A 22,145-nucleotide genomic window follows, 5' to 3' on the forward strand; every position below is an offset into this window, starting at 1 on the left:
CGAAAAATCGAAAAACGTGCTAAATTTCTGTTTTATGGTCCTAAAATGCAAAAAATGAGGAACTGTCATGGAGAAGTAATGAATATTGTTCGTTAAGTCATTTTTGATGGGCCTACAAAATTCTAGGCGATTTAGGGTCGGTCTCCTGAATTCATGAAGATGGCATGGACATTATCACACGAAAAATTAGAAATCGCGCTAAATTCCTGCTTTATGGCATTAAAACGCCAAAAAATGAAGAACAGTCATGGAGAAGCAATGAATATTGCTTATTAGGTAATTTTCGATGGACCCACAAAACTTTAGGCGATTTGGGGCCGATCACCCGAATTCATAAAGATAGCATGGACATTAGTATACGTAAAATCAAAAATCATGCTAAATTCCTATTTAATGGTTCGAAAAAGACAAAAAACGAGGAACAGTCACGGAGAAACAATGACTATTGCTCATTAGGTCGATTCTGATAGGCCCACAAAATTTTAGGCGATTCGGGACCGGTCGCTCAAATTCATGAAGATAGCATGGATATTAGCACAAAAAGAGGCCGGTCGCCTGAATTCATGAAGATGGCATGGACATTAGCACACAGAAAATCAGAAATCATGCTTAATTCCTGTTTTATGGTCCTAAAACGCCAAAAAATGAGGAACGGATATGGAGAAGCAATGGCTATTGTTCATTAGGTCATCTTCGATGGGCCTACAAAATTTTAGGCGATTCGGGATGAGTCGCCCGAATTCATTAAGATGGCATAAACATTATTAGCACACGGAAAACCGAAAATCGTGTTGTATTCCTATTTTATGACCCTAAAATGTTAAAAAATGAGGAACAGTCATAGAGAAGCAATAGCATTTATTCATTAGGTCTAGGGGTAGCAAGTGGGTCGGGTCGGTCCTAAACGGGCCTAACGGGCCGATCTCGTGGGCTGGTTCCGGTCCTTAAATAAATGGGCTAAACGGTCCCGGGATAAACGTGCTTTTTGTAGGAATCAGTTCGGGACCGGACCCATGAACTCATGGTCCCGGGCTAAACGGGCCAGGTCTGCGGTCCCAATGGGCTAAACGGGCCCAACGGCTAAGCAGTAATTTTTTTTTAAAATTAAATATAAATTAGAGACAAAAAGATGTTAAAAAAATATCGAAGGCAATGCCTTGTAATTTTATTATAGCAATAAAAAATATGATAATATCTTTCTTAGTCTTTCTCCCCCCAATGGAATGAGCACAACAAAGTGCCAATACCACCATTGAGAAGAAAAAGGAACTAATCAAGATGTGCCAAAATACAAGTTACATAATACATACTAATTTTTGTTCATACAAGTTACATGTTATCTCTTACAAACTTCATAAATCCTTCAAGGTTCGGAGGAAGTTCCGTTGGTGGTGGCGTAAAAGTAGCTTAGTCATCGCCGCTTCCGTTGTCGGGCAAAGCAGCATCCTCAACAAGTTCAGCTAGCATTTCTTTGTAAGCTTTGTCTACCTCTGATTGTGATTTATCAAGTCCAAAATTTCTTCTTTCCAAACGGATCCAATCTCTGAAAAGTACTGATTTTTCCAAGCTCTCCCTCATAGACGCTCTATAATCACCGATTTGAAGTTTTGCATGAATGAAAGTGCTCTCTGATGCCACAGTTGAAGCTTAAATAGTTAAAATGTCTCGGGTCATCCTTGAAAGAACCGGAAAGTATTTTTCTTTGTCTTTCCACCATTGCAAAATATTAAAGGTGTCGTCGGGATTCACTTCCTCAAGTTGTTGCGACAAATAAACTTTAAGCTCATTTAGTTGTGAAAAATCATTACTACTAGAATCAAAAGAACCCCTAAACCCCGCCCAAACACTAAGTCCTCTTACTCCCGAAGAAGAAGAAGAAGAAGAAGAAGAAGAAGTTGGAACATTTGATCTAGCATGATTCAATGCAACTTGATAAGCATTATAAATAGTTTCAGCATTTGTTTTAATTGAGGCTATTGCTTCCGGAAGTTTAGGCAACTCATCATGTTTAAGTGTTAAACCATTATAAACAGTTTCATACCAAAATTGAGGATCTCCTAATTTCATACAAGGATTTAACAAAGCAGCAACACCATAAATATGGGGAATAGGGAAAAAATATTTTTTAAACTTTTTTCTCATGGAATCAATAGCAAGTTGATAAATTTTCCTACCCTGTGAAAAATGAGCAAACAAATTTACAAATTCTGCAATATAAACTAAACAGTTAGAAATAGCAGGATAATATTTCCCAGAAAATTCTTTTGTAGAAATATGAAAGTTTTCTCAAATATCAACAAGCATTTTAACATTAGCCCAATCCCCATTCGTAAGGTAATCTTCATCATCACTTACATATGCATTAAACGTTGAGTTTCTGGGGTTTCTATATTCATATGCAACAACCAAACTTTCATACATGTAATTCCATCTAGTTGGACAAGGTTTAGGAACTTTTCTTTCTCTTAGGCCACAATCATCACATCTTTTAAAATATTTCTCTAAGTCTACTTCTACAGTTTGAATGAAAAAGCTAGATAAGAGCCATTTTAACCTTTTCAATTTGAATATTTAAAATTCTCATACCATCACCCATAATTAAATAGTAAATATGACAAATATATCTAACATGAAAAATGTTACTAAATGCAAGATTTAGCGTAGTGCTAAGCAAGTCTATAGCATTTGTGTTATTAGTAGCATTATCCATTGAAACCGACATTATTTTATCACTAATACAAAAATACCTGCAAATATCTGTAATTGTGCTAGCAATAAACTGCCCTGTGTGACGTGAAGCAATTATTCTATAAGCAATTATGCACTTTTGCATTATTCAATCTTCATCAATCCAATGACATATAACAGTAAGGTAATAACAGTCGTTGTTACATCTACCAATATCAGTTGTAATAGCAACACGACAATTTATATGAGTAAATAAATAGTGCAAATATTATTCATATTCATGCTTATATTTATAAATATCGCTCTTTACAGTTGTGCGAAGAAAATCTTTATAAGTAGGATTAAAAAAAAATTCTAATATAATGCACAAACGCAGGGTCAGAAGGAAAACTATAGAGTAAGTACATAACAATTACCATTTTTTCCAATTCTTCCCGATTTTTTTTTGGATCATAATATAAGTGTTAATTCCCGATTGAAATTGATTTGAACCGGTACTAGGGTCAGCCTGACTAGTACTAGGTACAATTTTCCCCTCGGCTAGAGCTTTCAGATGTTGATATCTGACGTTATCTTTAGGGTATTTTTTTATGTGTCTAGCCAATGATCTTGTCCCCGATCGCGATCCAGTATATTTAAAAGCTAACTCCATACTACAAGTTTTACACTTAGCCTTATTTTTTGGAACGAGTTGAGTAAATAATGGCCAAAATAGGAGATCTTTCATGCCGTTTGGTAGGTTCTCTAGAAAAGGTAAGGACAGTAACGGGAGTATTAAATGGATCATCATTTGGATTCGCAGGGTTATCACTAGTTGGGCCAACATCAAGAGCAGGACTAGTGGGTGTATCATCGTCCGGTTGAGTTTCATCAAGATCAATTTCCTCATCATCATTTTCATCAATAGTATTATAATTATTAGAATAAATAGCATTCATTAATTCATTGTCTAAATATTCACCGGGTGTAATATTATGGTAAAATTCAGTGTCGCTAAATTGTAATAAACCATTATCGGTATCAAGAATAGCAGGTGTAGGACGGGTATGGGGTTTGGTTCGGGGAGCCGGGGGCAGGGGAGGAGGAACAACAGTACCATTAGATTCGCCAGTCTTGGATTTTCCTTTATTCTTATTTTTACTAAATATATTTCTTCAGGAAGACATCTTAATTAATCAAGTAATAGCAAATAAATAAAATAAATAAAACTATATTATTAAGACTTAAGAGTTGGAAGGAGTTTACCGAATTGACGAAGTTGAAAATTGATTATCGTTGAAGACTTGAAGACTTCAATTCACCAACTTCACAATTTTTTCATAAATTGTAACAACCTCAATATTTTTTGACTATTTTTTGGAATAAAGTAAGTAATAGTAGCAACCTCATTTTTTCACAGTTTTTTTGACAAAGTAAACAATTGTAGCAAGTATAGAAGAAAATTAGAGAGAGATTTTGATAGATTTATGTTGATTTTGTAAGAAAATAAAAGAATGGGAGGGGGGTATTTATAGTAGAAAATAGAGAAAAAGTATAATAATAAAAAGTTTGGGGTTAAAACTAAGTTGGGCGGGTTAAATGGCTATTTTTTAAATAGCCAACGGTTATTTTTTAAACCCCTAACAGCTCTTTTTTTCAAAAGCCAAACGGCTCTTTTTTTTAAAAAAAAAAATCGTTGGGCCTGCTAAGGGACCAGTCCGGCCTCGGTCTCTTGGTGGACCAAACGGGCCCGGTCCTAACGGTTCCTAGCTAAGAACCGGCCCACGAGACCGGCACGAGCCTACCTCTAGCGGGCCTAACGGTCCAGCCCGTTTAGCCCACTTAGCCCGTGGGCCAGGCCCGACCTACTTGCCACCCTTAATTAGGTCATTTCTGATGAGCCCACAAGAATTTAGGCGATTCGAGGTGGTCGCCCAAATTAATGAAAATGACGTGGATATTAGCATGTGAAAAATCGGAAATCATGCTAAATTCCTATTTTGTGGTCCTAAAACACCAAAAACGAGGAACGGTCATGGACAAGCTATTACTATTATTCATTAGATCGTTTCTTATAGGCCCACAAAAATTTAGGCTATTTAGGGCTGATCGTCCAAATTCATGAAGATAGCGTGGACATTAGCACGCGATAAATTGGAAATCATGCTAAATTCCTATTTTATGGTCTTAAAAAGACCAAAAAAAAATGAGGAACGGTCGTGCAGAAGCAATGACTATTGCCCATTAGGTGATTCGGGGCCGGTCGCTCAAATTCATGAAGATGGCATGAACATTAGCATACGAAATCGAAAATCATGCTAAATTTCTATGTTATGACCCTAAAATGCCAAAAATGAGGAACGGTCATGGGAAGCAATGACTATAGCTCAATAGGTCGTTTCTGATAGGCTCATAATATTTTAGGCGATTCGGGACCGATCGCCCGAATTCATGAAAATGGCATGAACATTAGCACACGAAAATTGAAAATCGTGCTGAATTTCTATTTTATGACCCTAAAATGCCAAAAAAACGAGGAACAGTCATGAAGAAACAATGAATATTGCCCATTAGATCATTTCTGATGGGCCCACAAAATTTGATGCAATTTGGAGCTAATCGCCCGAATTCATAGAGATAGCGTAAACATTAGCACACAAAAAATCGAAAATCGTGTTGAATTCTTGTTTTATGGTCCTAAAAAGAGAAAAACGAGGATTGGTCATGGAAAACAATGACTATTGCTCATTAGGTCAATTCTGATGGACCCACAAAATTTTAGGTGACTCGAAGCCGGTCGCTCGAATTCATGAAGATGGCATGGACATTAGCACAAGAAAAATAAAAAATCGTGCTGAATTCCTATTTTATGGCCCTAAAATGACAAAAATGAGGAACGGTCATGGAGAAGCAATGGCTATTTTTTATTAGGTCATTTCTGATGGACCCATAAATGTTAAGCGATTTGGGTCGGTCGCCCGAATTCATGAAGATGACGTGGACATTAGTACACGAAAAATCGAAAATCATGCTAAATTCCTATTTTATGGCCTTAAAGCGCAAAAAAATGAGGAATTGTCATGGAGAAACAATGACTATTATTCATTAAGCCGTTTATGATGGACCCACAAAATTTTAGGCGATTCGGGGCCGGTCACACAAATTCATGAAGATGGCGTGAACATTAGCACGCGAAAAAATGAAAATCGTGCTGAATTCCTATTTTATGGCCCCTAAAACGCCAAAAAACGAGGGAACGATCATGAAGAAGCAATGACTATTGAGTCATTAGGTCGTTTCTGATGGGTCCGCAAAATTTTAGATGATTCAAGGCCGGTCACTCGAATTCATGAAGATAGGTATGGACATTAACACACGGAAAATCAAAACTCGTGCTGAATTCCTGTTTTATGATCCTAAAACGCCAAAAAAAGAGGAACGACTATGAAGAAGCAATGACTATTGTTCATCATGTTTCTTTGATAGGCCCACAAAATTTTAGGCGATTCACTGTGAGTTGCCCGAATTCATGAAGGGGTTTACGGGCCTAATTAAACTTGACTTGTCACATCTGAGTGTAACATCTCATTTTAAAAAACTATAGTAGAGAGCACCACTACACTGAAAACGAGCAAGGAATTAAAGACAGACATGCAGTACAGCATTCTGAAACTTATACAGTTAAACTATGGTGCCACAAAAATACTGAAATCAGAAAGAATTGTTGAAAATCCATATAGGTGGAGTAAATTTATAGTAGGTTTTCACCAGTATAGTGTTCTATCTAGTTAAGTTGTATATGCTCATGTCCTTAAACAATGGAAGGGAGGTCAATAAACACCTAAACATCACGCTTTATTGTTTACTAAGCACTAGAATTTTAAATTATTGATCCAAAATACATTTGAGTAGAGTCGCGCCGAATAAAGCATGATCATACAAAGAGACCAAACCTATACAAACAGGTAAATGTAGATGTATTAACTTGCATAAGTTGTAATGTGAGCCAATGGAGAGCTAGCATCAATGGAGAAGACTGCCTGATCGAATCCCCTTTAGAGAATGACTCAAAAACTTACTGAGACAAAATTGTCAAGGCTGCACATGAAGACAAATAGGAAAACTATCATTGCCGGTAATAGCCACTCTGATGGGGAGGAGGATGATATGGAGAAGGGACGGTATAAGGAGGTCGAGGCATAGAACCCAGTTGCTGAGGAGGTGCAGGTTGCTGTGGAGGTGCATTATAGTAGGGACCCCGCCACCCAGGATACGCAGGTTGGCCATACTCGTGGCTCGGTGGTGGTTGTTGTTGATGTTGAGGCGGTGGATATGGGGGACCGGAAGCTTGCAAATGATAAGGCGGTGTAGGCTGCTGAGGAGGACCATAAGGTAGCGGATTTTGAGTATAACCAGGCATCGTGGGCTGCTGCGGGTTACCAGCCATTGCGGGCTGCTGAGAGGGGTGGTAAGTAGGAGTCGGGGGTCGAACAGCGTTGGGCATATTCGCAGGGTCTGTTGGCGGTTGGGGATTGGATCTTGGCACCTGATGGGACTGAGGAACAGAAGGATAATTATAGCCATTTGAACCTTTATTGTCCTGGAAACTGAGACCTGAAATTTGTCTCTGAACCTCATCCATCATTTCTCGACACTGTATGTTTCTTGTCATCACAAAATCACTGCACTGTTGCTTTACATTTGTGATCGCATCCTGTTTAACCCATGAAAAATAGAATGTCAGTTCCTCATCCTCCGTTGAAGGAGCAAATAGATATCATATGTGAAATGAGATCAGCTCGGGGACAATAGAGAAATAAGATATTGAGCAAGACCTGCCTAAGCCGACAGTCACAGAGAGTATTCAAACCAACTAAAACGAAAATCAATTATGTAAAAGAAATTCTAAGCTAAACGCACATTCCCTTTCCATCCTGATTCCAGACCAACTTACTGCTTTCGTTCGGTTTTTGTGCTTTAGCTTTCTAATCCCAGTATAATCCTTATCCTTCTTCATTTGTTTCTAGCATATAATACTCCTATATATTTGGAAAGTAGTATTATATTCCTTACAAGTTCGATTGCTACCTATGTTCCTTACACACGTACTAGGGTAAGAATTAGTTTCTATAAATTGAGTGATGAAATTAGTTAGGAAGCACAAAAGACCAGGACTCTGTATAATAAAAATTCAATAACAAAAACTTGTACAATCAAATGACATTCATAAATAAATCAAGGCACATGTGTAAATTATTATTTAGTTGTTAAATTTGAGTTCTTGAAACTTTAAGAATCGGCTAAGCTGTTAACCGAAAGATAAGATAATGTAGAAAACAACTAGAGTATCATATCTTCTTTTTGGATCTTATTGTAGTAGTTTCTCTTTACCTTAGATGATTAAGCAGGTATATTTAGGAGTACAAAGAAAAGTTACAAGCAAATAAAACATGAACCAAAGTGAAAAAAAGTACATTAGGCTTGGTGGTTATAATTAGCTCTCATGATGTAACTATACTTTAAAGTGGAAATAATACTTACAAAAAGAAAAAACATAAATTCATTGAAAATAGTTTGAATAGGTGCTACCAATAATATTTAAAAGATAGAGAGGAACATTAAATATCGCGAAAAGAAGGCCCATTTGTTTAAAAGAAGAGAGTGTTACGAATTCCTCTCTAGCATTTTAAAAGTGAAGAATAATATCTTTGTTTTTTCTGATAGATTTAAAAAGTCAAGAATAACTTTACGGAGTGATTGTATTACCATGTGGAAAGCCACTTCAACATAAACTGAGATGAAAAGAAGTGACACAACTAAGAAGTGAAACAAAAAGTAAGATAGCTTAAATATAGTTGGTAGCACGCAAAAAATGAGGTCTCAATGAAATGAAACCACAGAGAATTCACTCAATAAGTTCCTTTTTCGATCTCTTACAACTTCCAAATAATTATCATATGCAGATATACACACTGAAGAATTATCAATTCTCATGTCATATTTGATAAATTAGATCAGAACTTTCTATTAAAAATTAACATGTAATAGAAAATGAAACTTTACACTAAAAAGAGAGAAAACAACTCAATGACAGGTTATTTCAGAAAATATGTTTTCTCAATAATAGAATACGATAAAATAAACACTTCTATTTTCATTTAGAAATAATATGCAAATGGTAGATTTTTTTTTGTTTTTTAATACAAGCAAGTAAACCAATAATTAGGTGTAACTGAACTTCATGCCCTATCCTACTTCAGATAACATTTAGAAGAGGTTACCCATTGAATGGTCTTTAGCAGTATTGGAATACCATCAAAGATAGAGCACATCCATTAGGCTCACAAGCTTAAGATTTAATTGGAAGAGGAATTTAACCATGAATAAAATCCATCGAAGTAGGCTAGCCAACCCCTCCTCCCCTCCCCCCTCCCCTTTCTCAAAGTTCTCTAACAGATGCGAAACCTCATACCTGAAGTGTAACATAGAACTTCAATCCCTCGTTGATATTCTCCTTTATTTCTCGGTATTTTGAAATGGCAGCTTCAATTTGCTTATAGATTCGCTCACGGGATGCTGTAACATTGAGACATATACATTAAGCTGATAAAAATTAACTAATACTGCGTGAATTAGAAATCAACATTGGGACACTAATAGCAAAAACATTTCAGAGTAAAACAAATCAGATATCTAAAATCATATTTCGGTTGAACATGGACATTGTTCCTTTGTTGGTGGTGGCTGCACATGGAAGCAGAAAGCTTCTACAATTCCTGACTCATTGACAATATTATACATGCCTTTTGGCTTAATTTCATAGCTCCTTAGGGTGTCCCTGGTTTCTAATATGTGTAGGGTGCACAAGGAATTCCACGCTCATTACTTTTGGTTCATTATGTTTCTAGGCATCTCATATTGGCTATTGCTAAATAAGAATACTAAATTGGTCTTTGCTAATTGACATTTTATTTGCGTTAGTGAAAAAGTCTCTCTTGTTAGTATCTTTCAATGTTGTATCACCACATGACATGTCAAGCAAAAACCTCAAAATTCCCAGCAGAAACCCTTAATAAATAAATAAATAACTATTTTTTCCTTTGTAATCCCTTTCCACAAACTTTTTCTATAAATTGAAGTCACCTCCTTTGAAAACCATCCACATTGATCAGTCATGCTCATGTTGAGTACCCTCTTTTTTTTCCTTCATCTTGTAATGACCAACATATTTCCTGAGCTGAATTTTTAAAGTGGTAAAGGTTCACTCATAACTGAAAAACAGAGACCCTGGTGCAACAACCGAGAGCCTTGCGCATCCCGTCCAGCAAATGCAGATCATAAAAGTGGAAACATATCTTAATATGGGTGAGCCAGCAGCTCACCATGTTCCTGAGGAAGAAACTTGCAAAAACAAGAGACAGCAACTACATCTGCAACCTACTAATTATCTTTTCCAGTTAGTAAAGTGAACAAGTACACATACAAAACTTGTTTCCCAGTGCCACAAGGAACAATAAAAGTCAAAGCTTCACCATGCTTCAGACAATAACCCTGAAAGATAGAGCAGATTAAAACGTACCTTTATAATCCTCAAGATTGAAAATGGAAGCAAAATCCTCATTTTGAGCCTGCAAATGAAAAATATTGTTAGAGAGGATTCAAAGAGATACATTGAAATAATAAAGTCATTGTAGGTTGTTCTTTTCAGAAAGTGGGATTTTTTTGTCATTCGGCTTTAGTTTTCCACAAAGATCCTCAAATGTTAAGCATTTTTATTGTTCCCATACTACTCCAAATATCAAGCCAGATAAATAAAACATTTAAACACGGAAAAGGAAGAAAATGCAAAAGGTGACATTGGACTAGAATGTGCAATACATGCATCATCAATTTACCAGATCAATATCCCTAGAATAGTTATGATATTTAAAGCTTAATGCAGATGCTTCAGCATCAGAAAGAAAAGAGTAGTAAAAGAAATTTCCCAGATATAGAAACTTTATATCGGACCTGAATTTGCAGCAACAGTTGTTCTTGCGCCTCAAGGTTCTGTGCAATTTCTTCACAAATATGATCATATTTTGCAATCTCCTTTCTGAAAAGATCCTCGTGGGAACCAGTGGATGTCATCAGCTTAGGAAGTATATCATCCTGTGCAATACCCCACAATATAAATGGTAAAGCTGGATCTCGCAGATCCTGGATCAGTGAGCAAGGAAGCAGAACAAATACCAAGAAACAAGCACCTTTCCGATGGAAACAGAAATGTTTGACTAAGACAAGTGCAATTCATTTTCAGTGACCTGTTGCCGATGGATGACGATTGAAGAGCAACCACTGAACCGAGTGATGAAGTAGTGTTAACCTTAGCTTCTTTAAGACTAATGCTATTTTAAATGTACTAAGGAGGAATCTGTTTTGACTTCCTAAGCTCCAAAAGGAAATGGAAGCTCTGAGAATCTGGTAGACTTAACAAGAAGTAGCTAATACATAACCAAAACTAGGGTCACTATACACTATAATGCCCCCAGAAGGACCAAGCACATAAAATTAGATGCACCAAGAGAATTCACTAACATACAATGAACAGGCCATCACTGCCAGGACAACCAAATGCAACGTTCCTTTTTATTTTTTGGGTTATTAAGCAAATGCAAGGATTTATTTACCAGTCCACAATACTTTAAGCAAACATATTATTTTGCTCACTTTGGTGCAAGCTTATGTGCTTGTACCATGATAAGTACTGTCAAGTAGCAGACAAAGTAAGACCTCTTACATGTGAACTAGCAAAAACCTTTGTTTCCCTTCTTTCGAGGAATTCAAAAGATCATACTTGTTCAGCAATCCTATGAGCAAAAACAGAACATACATAACAACTATATATATTAGCTAAAAATTTCGGACTTAAATATATGCCCACCTCTTTAAAATAAGAAGTCAAAAGTTACACTAAGGTACAAGTGGCTATGTTATCATACCTTCCTCTTCATCTCTTTCAGCATATCTTCGAGCCCTGCCCGCTGAGCACCAAGACCTTCTAATTGTCTCTGCAAATATAAGCACCAATAACTTGAATGAGTCTGTGGAGGTAGTTATTGACTTTATTTCTTTATTTTTTACTTTTTGAGAAATAATCTATGGAAACTATTATTGTAGCTGCAACTTAAAGATTGTTCATCCAATAAACAAAATATCCCACAAAATGGATCCAACAAAAGTCACGAACTTTTTATACAACAGTAATATCTAGGCCATCTTGTGTGCACCTCAACTATTCCACCGTATACTTGCTACCTCCCACCAGCACAAGTACCGGGTAACACTGTCTATCAGGGGCTTAGGCAGACAGGAAGAAATTCAACTATTTTGCATCTGTCATTAGTTTCCAAATTACTTTTGCAACATTCAAGGCTTACATGCTTCACAACACCCCAAACTTGCCCATTGATTTGTTCGACACGAGAGGACTTTAAACAAGATTATCAGGCTACAATTGCTCAAATTTATTGAACTTCATTAATCAGGCTTGTTGTTAAGCTTTCTTTTCTACTGTTGTTACGTACGATGAATTCATGTTTCCCATTTGTATTCACTAATAGAGTATTCTTTTAATACACCAAAACTTGCAGCAAAAATTTTCACATGTTGTCTCTGAAGAAAAAAAGTACTTCATTCTGTATTATAAGTAATTAGACAATTTTCAAACTGAAAGTAGCTATACCTTTATAAGAAAACAAACAGGTGCTGTATACTTTCTTTTAATAAATAGGTTACATTAACCCGTAACGTTCTTTAGTAAGCATCACTAGGTGTTTTCAAGAGAATATTCTATAGCGACTCTAGAAACACGGTTGCAACATAACCCCTAATAAAGGATACAGCAAGAACGGCAACACACATGTAGCCTGGTTAACTAGTCTTACCAAGCTCTGCTTCAGAGCTCCCGCAATGGCGTCTTCATTGGCATCCAACGACATGATTGGTCTTGCCAAGGTTGGAAGAGCTGATTCAATCTATCATAGAGAAAAATACACAGGTTAGCCTATGCTTCTGCTAGCTACTCCAGGAGATATATAAGTATGTAAGTAATGACTTTAACTATTACATGGAATATACATACAACAAACTAAAGAGCAAGCACTTCAAAGTTGTGTAGTCAAAATCAAATACCAACGAATCCAAATCTAGTCATTTTAACCGGTTAAAATAAGAATGGCAGCATATATTAAATACATATTAAGAAAATCACCAAGCTCTCCCAATGGCACAAGCTGTCGACAGATTTTATCTTTGAAAGCTCATGAACTCAATTTCCACAATTTGACAAATATCCTAAGAACACCCACTAATAATATGTCTATGTATAGAACCAACAGTGTACCGACCCGACTTGTCGTTTTAAGAATTTACGTTCCGTTCAGTGACTTAAGGTCCCGATCAATTTCGTAATATGTATTATGACCCGCGTGTGGGGTCAAGTTTGTTTTTCGGAAGATATCGGAATTTAATTGAAAGAACAATTCTCATTTATAAAGCTTGAATTTCTAAAGTTTGACAGGAGATTTGACTTTTGAGTAAATGACTCCGGAATGGAATTTTGATGATTCCAATAGCTTCGTATGGTGATTTCGAACTTAGGCGCATGTCCGGATTTGGATTTGGAAGTCCGTAGGACAATTCGACGCATTTTGGCAAAAGTTGAAAAATGGAAGATTTTTACAAGGTTTGACAGCGAGTTGACTTTATTGATATCGGGGTCGGAATTCAATTCTGGAAATTTGAACAGCTCCATTATGTCATTTGTGACTTACATGCAAAATTTGAAGTCATTCCGGATTGATTTGATACGTTTCGGCACAAGATATAGAATTTGAAAATTTTCATAAACTCACAAGTTCGATTCGAGATGCGATTCATTGTTTCGGTGTTGTTTGATGTGATTTGAGGCCTCGACTAAGTCCGTAATATGTTTTGTGACTTGTTGGTATGTTCGGACGGGGTCCCGAGGGGCTCGGGTGAGTTTCGGAGTGGTTTCGGACCATTTCTAGGCCATTTTTAACTGCTGGTTTTTGGCTACAGCAGTGTGCATCGCAGAAATTTCTGCTGCACAGAGCTGACTTTGGAAGCTTATATCTCGTAATCTGTAAGGAATTTGGAGATGATCCAAAAATGAAAGTTGTAGCCCTTTGAGTCTAGTTTCCAGAAATGTAAATCATTCATCATTTGGACATTTGTACAGAAAGTTATGATCGATTAACTGAAGCCTGGTACTGCAGTTGCTTTGCCTCGCAGTGAGCATCGCAGAAATTTCTGCTGCACAAGACTGACTTTGGAAGCTTATATCTCGTAATCTATAAGGTATTTGGCGATGATCCAAAAATAAAAGTTGTAGTCCTTTGTATATAGTTTTCAGAAATTTAAACCGTTTGGCAGTTGGAGTTGGGTACAAAACGTTATGGTTGATACACTACAGGTTGTTTGGGAAGAGTTTTGGAAGAGTTTGGTGTTTTGAGCATAAGCATGTAATGATCCAAAGGTCCATTTTTAGTTCTAGAGATTGAAATTCGATTTCGAGACTTCCGAGAGTTTGATAATGAATTATAGGAATGATCTGGAATGTTTGGTCCAATTTCATCAAGTCGCGATTGGGTTTTTAGCGCGAAACATGAGTTAATTGTTTAACGAGCGAAATTGGTATCGCATTGAGCAAATGAGCTCCGAATTGAATTTCGATTAAACGACTAGGTTCGTATTATTATTTGTGACTCATAGGAACAAGAATCGTCGAATTCCGATTTCGTATGATGGAGTTAAAGCCTTTTTAGTGAAATATTAAATTGTTAGTGCAAGCAGGTTCTGGTGCGGACCTTTAGTGACGGGAAATGGACTTCTAGTGACGGAAAATGGATTTTTAGTGACGGGAAATGAGTTTTTATTGAGCAGTTTTGTTTTTTTTAGCTCATTTCAATATTTTTGGAGCTAGGAAACTCGGATTTGGGCGATTTTTGAGAGGATTTTCACCAAATGGATTGGGGTAAGTGTTTCTTACTCGGTTTTCATTATATTTCATGATTCCATGATTATTTTCATCTTTTATTAGTGAATCAATTGGAAGAAAATGGGACTTTTGCAAAATCTTTCAAAAACGAAAATTTAAGATTTGGAGGTCGATTCGTTGTCGGAATTTGGTAAATTTGGTATGGTTGAACTCGTATCGGAATGGGTGTCCGGATTTCGTGAAAATTCTATCAGGTGCCGAGAGGCGAGCCCCGCGTTGACTTTTTAGAATAAAATTTTAAGTCGACGTTTTATTATCCAGAATTATTTCCGATGAATTTTAATGAAATTATACAATTAATTTGGATAGTTTTGAGCTGTCCGGAGGTCAATTCAAGTAAGAAGGCTATTTTGGAATATCGGTCGAACTTCAAAAAGGTAAGTATCTTGCCTAACCTTGAGTGGGGGAAATTACCCCTTAGGCATTGAGTCTTATGTGAAAATTGTGTAATTGAAAACCATGTACGCGAGGTGACGAGTACGTACTTGGTTTATATGTGCAAATTACGTTGGTTGAAATTCGTAGACGCCCTCATGTATTAAATTGAAAAATTGTTGGAACATAGTAAATCCTTGTTTGTTGAATTTGTTTTTATATGATAATTTGGTGTAATTACCACCTTGATTTTTATGTGAATCCCGTTTTTTTGTTGAGTTGATATTTTCTGGAGATAATTTCATTATGGATTATTCATTTGCAAATAATTTATTAAATAAATTTAAAAGGAGGCATTAATCTATTTGCCAAAAATTTGGATTCAAAAAGGCGTTGTTCCTTGATGCTTGGTTTATATGTGCAAATTACATTGGTTGAAATTCGTAGACGCCCTCATGTATTAAATTGAAAAATTGTTGGAACATAGTAAATCCTTGTTTGTTGAATTTGTTTTTATATGATAATTTGGTGTGATTACCACCTTGATTTTTATGTGAATCCCGTTTTTTTGTTGAGTTGATATTTTCTGGAGATAATTTCATTATGGATTATTCATTTGCAAATAATTTATTAAATAAATTTAAAAGGAGGCATTAATCTATTTGCCAAAAATTTGGATTAAAAAAGGTGTTGTTCCTTGATGAATTACTTTCCAGTTCATATTGTTGAAATTGGTATTGAGTTATAAAGGCCATAAATCATATTGAGGCAAGGTGTTAAATTGTGAAATATTATTTTGTTGAGTTGTTCACTCCCGGATATCTTGTTAAGATTTTGTGCACATTATGGTAGAGCCATGGGCTCCTTATTGTGAAAAATAATGTATTGTTTATTTTGTGTGGCAAGTTGTAATATTTGAGCACTTGAGGTGCAATTTGTGATATGTTTTGATATTTGAGCACTTGATGTGCAATTTGTGATATGTTGTAATATTTGAGCACTTGAGGTGCAATTTGTGATATGTGATATTTGAGCACTTGAGGTGCAATTAATAATATGTTATGATATTTGAGCACTTGAGGTGCAAGTTGTGTTATCCTGTGATAATCAGGCACTTGAGGTGCGAATTGTGACATTGATACATATGCGGTGCTATAAGGTCTGGGTGTTGAAACGCATGCGGTAAGATAAGGAGGGCTTGATACGCGTGGCTAGTAGGGGAACTACTAGAAGCCATGTGGTGTGATAAGGGTGGCTAAAACGCGGGATGCTATTTCGGAAAAAAAAATAATTTTTAAAAACTAAATGTGAAGGCTCCCGCGGTGATATAAGGAAAGACTGAAATTTATTTAAGATTTGGGACTACGAGGCGGTATCTCGGGAGTGCCCTTTGTTGATATTTCTCTATGGTTGTACTTGCCTTTGGTTATTTTGTTTTTCCGTGATGTGTAAATTCGTGTGTTCTTCCGTGATGTATTATGTGTTTTGTATTCTTTGTTGTATTGTGTTGGCTTTGGCTCTTCGTACGAGACTCTGAGAATTTGTGTTTCTGGTTTTTACTGGTTTTCGAGGTTTGAGTTGTTTTGAATAAAAGAAATTGCTATTATGTTTTAATTTAATAAATTTTACATCCAAATCAGTAGTTATCGGATGCTTCATTTTAATTGAAATGTCATTTTCTTCACCCAAACGAGTTCAAAAAAAATAAACTCATTTCTTTGTTGATTTCTTATTTGGTTTAAAAATTATAAACTTACTTTATTGAAAATAAATTGATCCTGCGGGTTTTATATACATTGATATTTTGGTACGTGAGTTGTCCGTGTGGTTGTAATAGAGATATGGGCACGAGGTGCCGTGAAAATATGAAACTGGGCTAAGACCCGTATTTTATGATTATGAAATGAGGTGTCACAGAGTCACTTTTATTTGAAAGAAATATTCGAAAGATTTTTATTTGTAACTTTTTTTTTTTTTGATAAGGTAAATTTTATTTGTAACTTATATGTGAAAGATTTATATTTGAAGGACTTACATTTGAAAAATGTATATTTTGAAGGACTTGATTAATTGGTTGTACTTGTGTTCATTATTCGCTTGAGCAATATTTATGGTATTCTTATTGCCTTGCTGTTTATATCACTAGTTGATTATTGTTGCTATCACTGTTATTTGTCTGTATATTATTTTTGTATGCTATATTACAAAGGTTATTTGACTAGTGAGTGTCTTGATTATACCTCGTCACTACTCCACCGAGGTTAGACTTGATACTTACTGGGTACCAACTGTGGTGTACTCATACTACACTTCTACACATTTTTGTGCAGAGCCAGGTATTGGGGATATCGGACTCGGGCAGAGTTAGTGTGTTGATCGCAAGGATTCAAGGTAGAGCTGCTTGGTCGTCGCAGTCCCTTGGAGTCTTTCCATTTTATCAGTCAACTCTTATTCGAACAGTATTGTATATTCGATCCTTGAGATCATTGCATGTATTCAGTTAGAGTTCGTGACTCAGTATTACTAGTCTTGGGAGGTTGTTATATTTGTTTCCGCTTTTGGTTTCGACACTTGTATTAAATTATATGTTTCAAAAAAAAATGGCTCGTAATGTAATTGTAATCGGCTTACTTAATCTTAGAGACTAAGTGCCATCACGACGCATGTGGTGAGATTTTGGGTCGTGACAAACAGCATACAATGTCAGATTTCTTTTCTACATGTCTTGATGAGTAAAGTTCATCGACAGAGCTAAATACGCATCACATGACTAGTTATCTAAAATAAGGTTTCACAAAGAATCTAAATGCTAAATAAATACATACTGGATGGCGATCAAGGATTGACATGAGTGCTGCATGATCCTTCACTGATCGTTCAATCCTGGCATCACTCTCTGCAGCTTGCTTCAAGTTAGCTGCAAACCTGTTCAATCTGTCCTGTAGGTTCTTTGTTAGAGTACTAGATTGAGGCCTTGTCCATCGTGTTCCAAATTGACTTCTAAATTGAGAATCTTCTGTTGCTTCTTTTTGCAAAAGCTCCTCAGTTTGGACCAGTAATTCCTGGTTCACCCTCTTCAGATCTTTGAGCTGCTGCAGCTCAGCTTCTAAACCAGCTGGACCACCACAAACTTGAACTGCCTCTACATCTTCTTTTAAGGCCATGGGCAGAGTTAAGTTTCCCTCCAAAGCAAGAATAGAATCAGGCAAGTCCATTTCCCTGAGCTTAACTCGAGCTAGCTCACTTCCCTGTTGCAATCTCTCAGCTTGAGACCTAATGACATCATCAACCATTTCGGTGTACCTGGAAAGAGCCTTAGCGCTGTTATCAGGAACAAGACTGGCAAACATCTTCTCCTTGCTTGCATCCAGGACATCATTCATTGGCATAGGCTTGACCAATGAAAACGCTGGAAGAGGAGCCAGAGAACTGGCTTGTGGAACTCTCATGAGGTATACTCTATCATTCTCCTTCACAGCTCTCGCCAAGTTTTGATTTAAATTAGCCTCGAGCTTATTAATTGCATCCAAGAGCTGCTGCGCTGCTCCCTTTGGTGATGTTTTTTTGGCCTCAGACAATGCACTAATCCCACTCTTCAACCTCGCAATTTCCTCTGCAATTTCTTCTTTCTCGTGGAGCTCCATACCGTACCTATAGCAGGCCTCAGCATAAAACAAGGCTGCCTTGAGCTGAACATGAGCCAGCCAACCCTTGTCAAAGTGGTAGTTCAGAGGTGCAACAGTTAATGCTGCCAAAGCTTCCTCGTAATAAATCCCTGCCTGTATTCATATGTGCAGTGCTCATTTTAAAATTAAATGTTGCATGTATTAGTGCAAAGAGAAAATTCACCATCTTACACCAAAATAGCAGACAAATCAGAAAATGTCATTGCCAACATAATATCCAGAATGGCTTTTTTTAATATATTATCAAATATCAAGGATGCATTCGCTGAATCGTATGCAAATCGAGTGTTTGTTATCTTCCATACAATCAAATAAAAGGTTGACTAAACTACAGAAAGTATGAAGTGGCAAAGGCTGAAATAAATAAGGTATTATAACCAATAGACAACCTGTCTTGAAATCTTTGCACAGACTCCAGGGGTGCTTCCCTTGGCAATAGTATTCTCAAAAACGCACTCCTGAGCCTGTGCTAGCATGAGTCTTTCCAACATCCCAGCACATTCCACTGACATGTCAACCGTGGTGGAGCTACCCATTGATGCCTTCATTGCCACATTGTCTCTCAGGAACGCAAAAGCCCCAGCTGCAGCAATAAAGGAATGTGATGCCTGCCTTCGCCCCTCCACAGCTGATCGATCCAGACTCAATCCCATCTGACTATGCACTGCTCCCAAATTGAACAAAACTGCAGCTTTCTCTGCGGCAAACCAAAAAATAAAAAGCTAGATTACTAATATAACAAGATGATACTAACTAAGCATAAATTTGACTTCTGTAAATTCATAAGATCGCCATATCATATTGAGAAGGTACATGTTTGAATTATAATGATCATTCAGATATTGAAATGAAACTAATTATTAGTAAATACCTTTGCCCTGTTTGGTTTTGGACTTTCTACTTATATAATCACTGTTTTCTATTAAACTAGACGTCCAAATAGAACGGTAAGTTACCAGTGTTGCTAAAGGCCCAAAGCCCTGAAACTCGGTAAGTCCAGGTTGTGCGCTTCACCTCACTTAATTGGCTCTTTAGAGTAGGCGTCAAGGTGCTAAGGCATGTGCACTTCCATTGATGGTGATTGGTTCTGTATTAAAGTGCACAACATCATATATATAGCTTAAGTTTCACTCTTTTGTCCAGATAATTATTGTTTGTGTTTGCAGTTACATAATTTTTTGCTATTTTTGTTTTTCTCCGTTGGCGCGCTTTTCTTCGCTAAAGCTCATGCTTTAATTGCACTTTGCGCTTAAAGTTCCAACAAACTTTGGCGCTTTTTCGCTTTTCACTTTTGACTACTCTGTAATAGTTACTCTTTGAAAATATCAACTTTAGAAACTAATCAAAATATTTCAATGAAACTGATAGAGTCCATTACCTAATAACAGCATTTCTAAATAATCAGATCCAGTTTCCAGAATCCAAACCAAACAGGACCAACCTCCAATAATCTCTTTACCACTGCGACAGGCGATTAAAATTTTAATCTTTTTAAAGTTTAAATCTTTTCAAGTTTTAATCTCTCTGGAGCAAATTCCAACGTTATCCCAAATCCAAATTCCAAGATCCTTATTTCATTTGGAAAGGAAAGTAAGACCAATATATGTAGCAGCTTAAAATCAAATATGACGCAATTTTAAGTTCTACTCTGCATTATAAGTTGTACAATAAACAAGAAGCAAAGGAGAAGGGAAGAAAAGGGAAAGTATGAACAATGTAGAAGCTCAAAGCAAGTGTGAAGCAATTCTAAATTGTAATTCACGCATCGCCTATTGTACGCATAATTTGAAGTCCAATCAAATCAAAATTTACTTCAATATACCTAGATGAATATTCTGCTGCACAGCTTTCTGCTTGTTCTTGAAAGTATCGTACCAAGTAAAAAACACGGAATTGATGTGATCTTTATCAGGTGAGATCGGAAAACGAGATTCAACAGAACAGAGCGCTTTATAGTAATTTTGCAGAATGTCACGACGAGCAGGGAGCGAATCGGCCGGAACACGCTCGATTTCGGAGCGGTATTGCTTGAGAGTTTGGAGATCATCTTCGAGGTTTTGAGCTTCCCGTTCGGAGTAATTGAAAGCGATGTAGTTTCGTAATGGACGGTAGAGATCGAGTGATACGGTTTTCTTCTCGAAGATTGCTAACATGACGTTTGTCGCCGCCGTTGACGACGGTGACGCCATGGTTTCCGGTGACCTTTTTGTAGCAGTGATGATTTCAATAGATACAGAGTTTGTGTTTAGAGCTTATGCGATGAATTCAAGCGCGTATTTTGGTGCTATTTTGTCCCAAATTTTCCTTTTGTTTCCTTATTGTAAATTTTGACAATTTCTATAAATGTTGTTTGTTTTCCATTCCCTCTTTTTTTCCACCTATAAATGTTGTTTGTTTGCTTAGCTTGAAAGGAAGATATTTTACCTTTTATATTTTAGGGGGCAAATGAAGAAATAAACACTAACGAAGACCAAAATTCCTTTTATATAATGATCTAAAAATATAATTTATGAAAGCACTTTAGAAACTTAAAATTTTGAGTTTAAGTTTCACATTTTAAAATTATAATTTACTGGGTGATTTTGACCAAAATTATTGGATAATATCGATTCCGTAAATCGAACTTTAATTATGTCAGAAAGTATTTTCTGTTTTGACTAAGAATAAAAGATCACATAAATACCACCATGTCTCTTGATGATAAGAAGAAGACCAATGAGTTAATAACAGATTAATGGATATAGACCTTAACTTCTAAATTCTAATTTATAAAAATATAAAAATGTATATAGTAATCATTTTTGCTAAATTTCTCTTAAGTTAATTACAGACCTTTTTTTATGTTGGAATAATTTCTTATTCAATCGCGCTACTTCCGAAAATAATAAACCAGCTCTCATGTAGCTATAGATTCCATATATGTATAAGATTATTTTCGTCTAAAATTAATTATTTTACTGCCTTAAATATGTTTACTTCTATAAGATTGGAATTATTCCAGAAATCAATGACAACAAAAATATATTTCCTATTTCACGATCAAAAGCTGCTATAGTAATTTTTTCGCTTGTTATTTATACGTAAGTTTATAGTAGACACTTAGCTATTAATTAAGTTACTAAACTGATAAACAAAGCTATTAATTAAGTTACTAAACTGATAAACAACGATTGTAACTACAAGAAATAAGCAGTATCGAGCTGCCAAGCATTTGCTCGTGATAAACAAGGATCGTAACAAAGAGTAAGCATTCCTCTCTTTTCTATTTATTTTGGTTTCCCACTCAATAATTGGTATATGTATTAAAACCTAATTATATTTGGATTTGCATCACGTAAGACCCATTTAAAGGGAAA

General features: G+C 36.2%; 1 protein-coding gene across 1 annotated transcript; it reads right to left on the reverse strand.

Annotated features, from left to right (window-relative positions):
* Positions 1-6,501: 6,501 nt before the first annotated feature.
* LOC104095240 (vacuolar-sorting protein BRO1-like) lies at positions 6,502-21,190 on the reverse strand. The gene is made up of 9 exons (XM_070187645.1): positions 20,612-21,190; positions 19,179-19,486; positions 17,929-18,882; positions 12,594-12,683; positions 11,649-11,717; positions 10,678-10,818; positions 10,247-10,295; positions 9,140-9,243; positions 6,502-7,381 (listed from the first exon to the last, which is right to left on the reverse strand). The coding sequence occupies exons 1-9, from the start codon at positions 20,976-20,978 to the stop codon at positions 6,794-6,796; spliced, it is 2,670 nt and encodes an 889-aa protein (XP_070043746.1). The 5' UTR covers positions 20,979-21,190; the 3' UTR covers positions 6,502-6,793.
* Between the last annotated feature and the right edge of the window lie 955 nt (positions 21,191-22,145).

The sequence above is a fragment of the Nicotiana tomentosiformis genome, chromosome 10 (assembly GCF_000390325.3).
Source record: "Nicotiana tomentosiformis chromosome 10, ASM39032v3, whole genome shotgun sequence".
In the NCBI taxonomy this organism is placed as follows: domain Eukaryota; kingdom Viridiplantae; phylum Streptophyta; class Magnoliopsida; order Solanales; family Solanaceae; genus Nicotiana; species Nicotiana tomentosiformis.

Excerpts from the sequence above, each read along its gene's own strand:
- LOC104095240 (XM_070187645.1), bottom strand. The coding sequence starts at position 20,978 with ATGGCGTCACCGTCGTCAACGGCGGCGACAAACGTCATGTTAGCAATC. Across the intron at positions 12,684-17,928 it reads CAATCCTTGATCGCCATCCA|ATTGAATCAGCTCTTCCAAC; the intron begins GTATGTATTTAT and ends TCTCTATGATAG. Across the intron at positions 11,718-12,593 it reads GAGCTCTGAAGCAGAGCTTG|AGACAATTAGAAGGTCTTGG; the intron begins GTAAGACTAGTT and ends TTATATTTGCAG.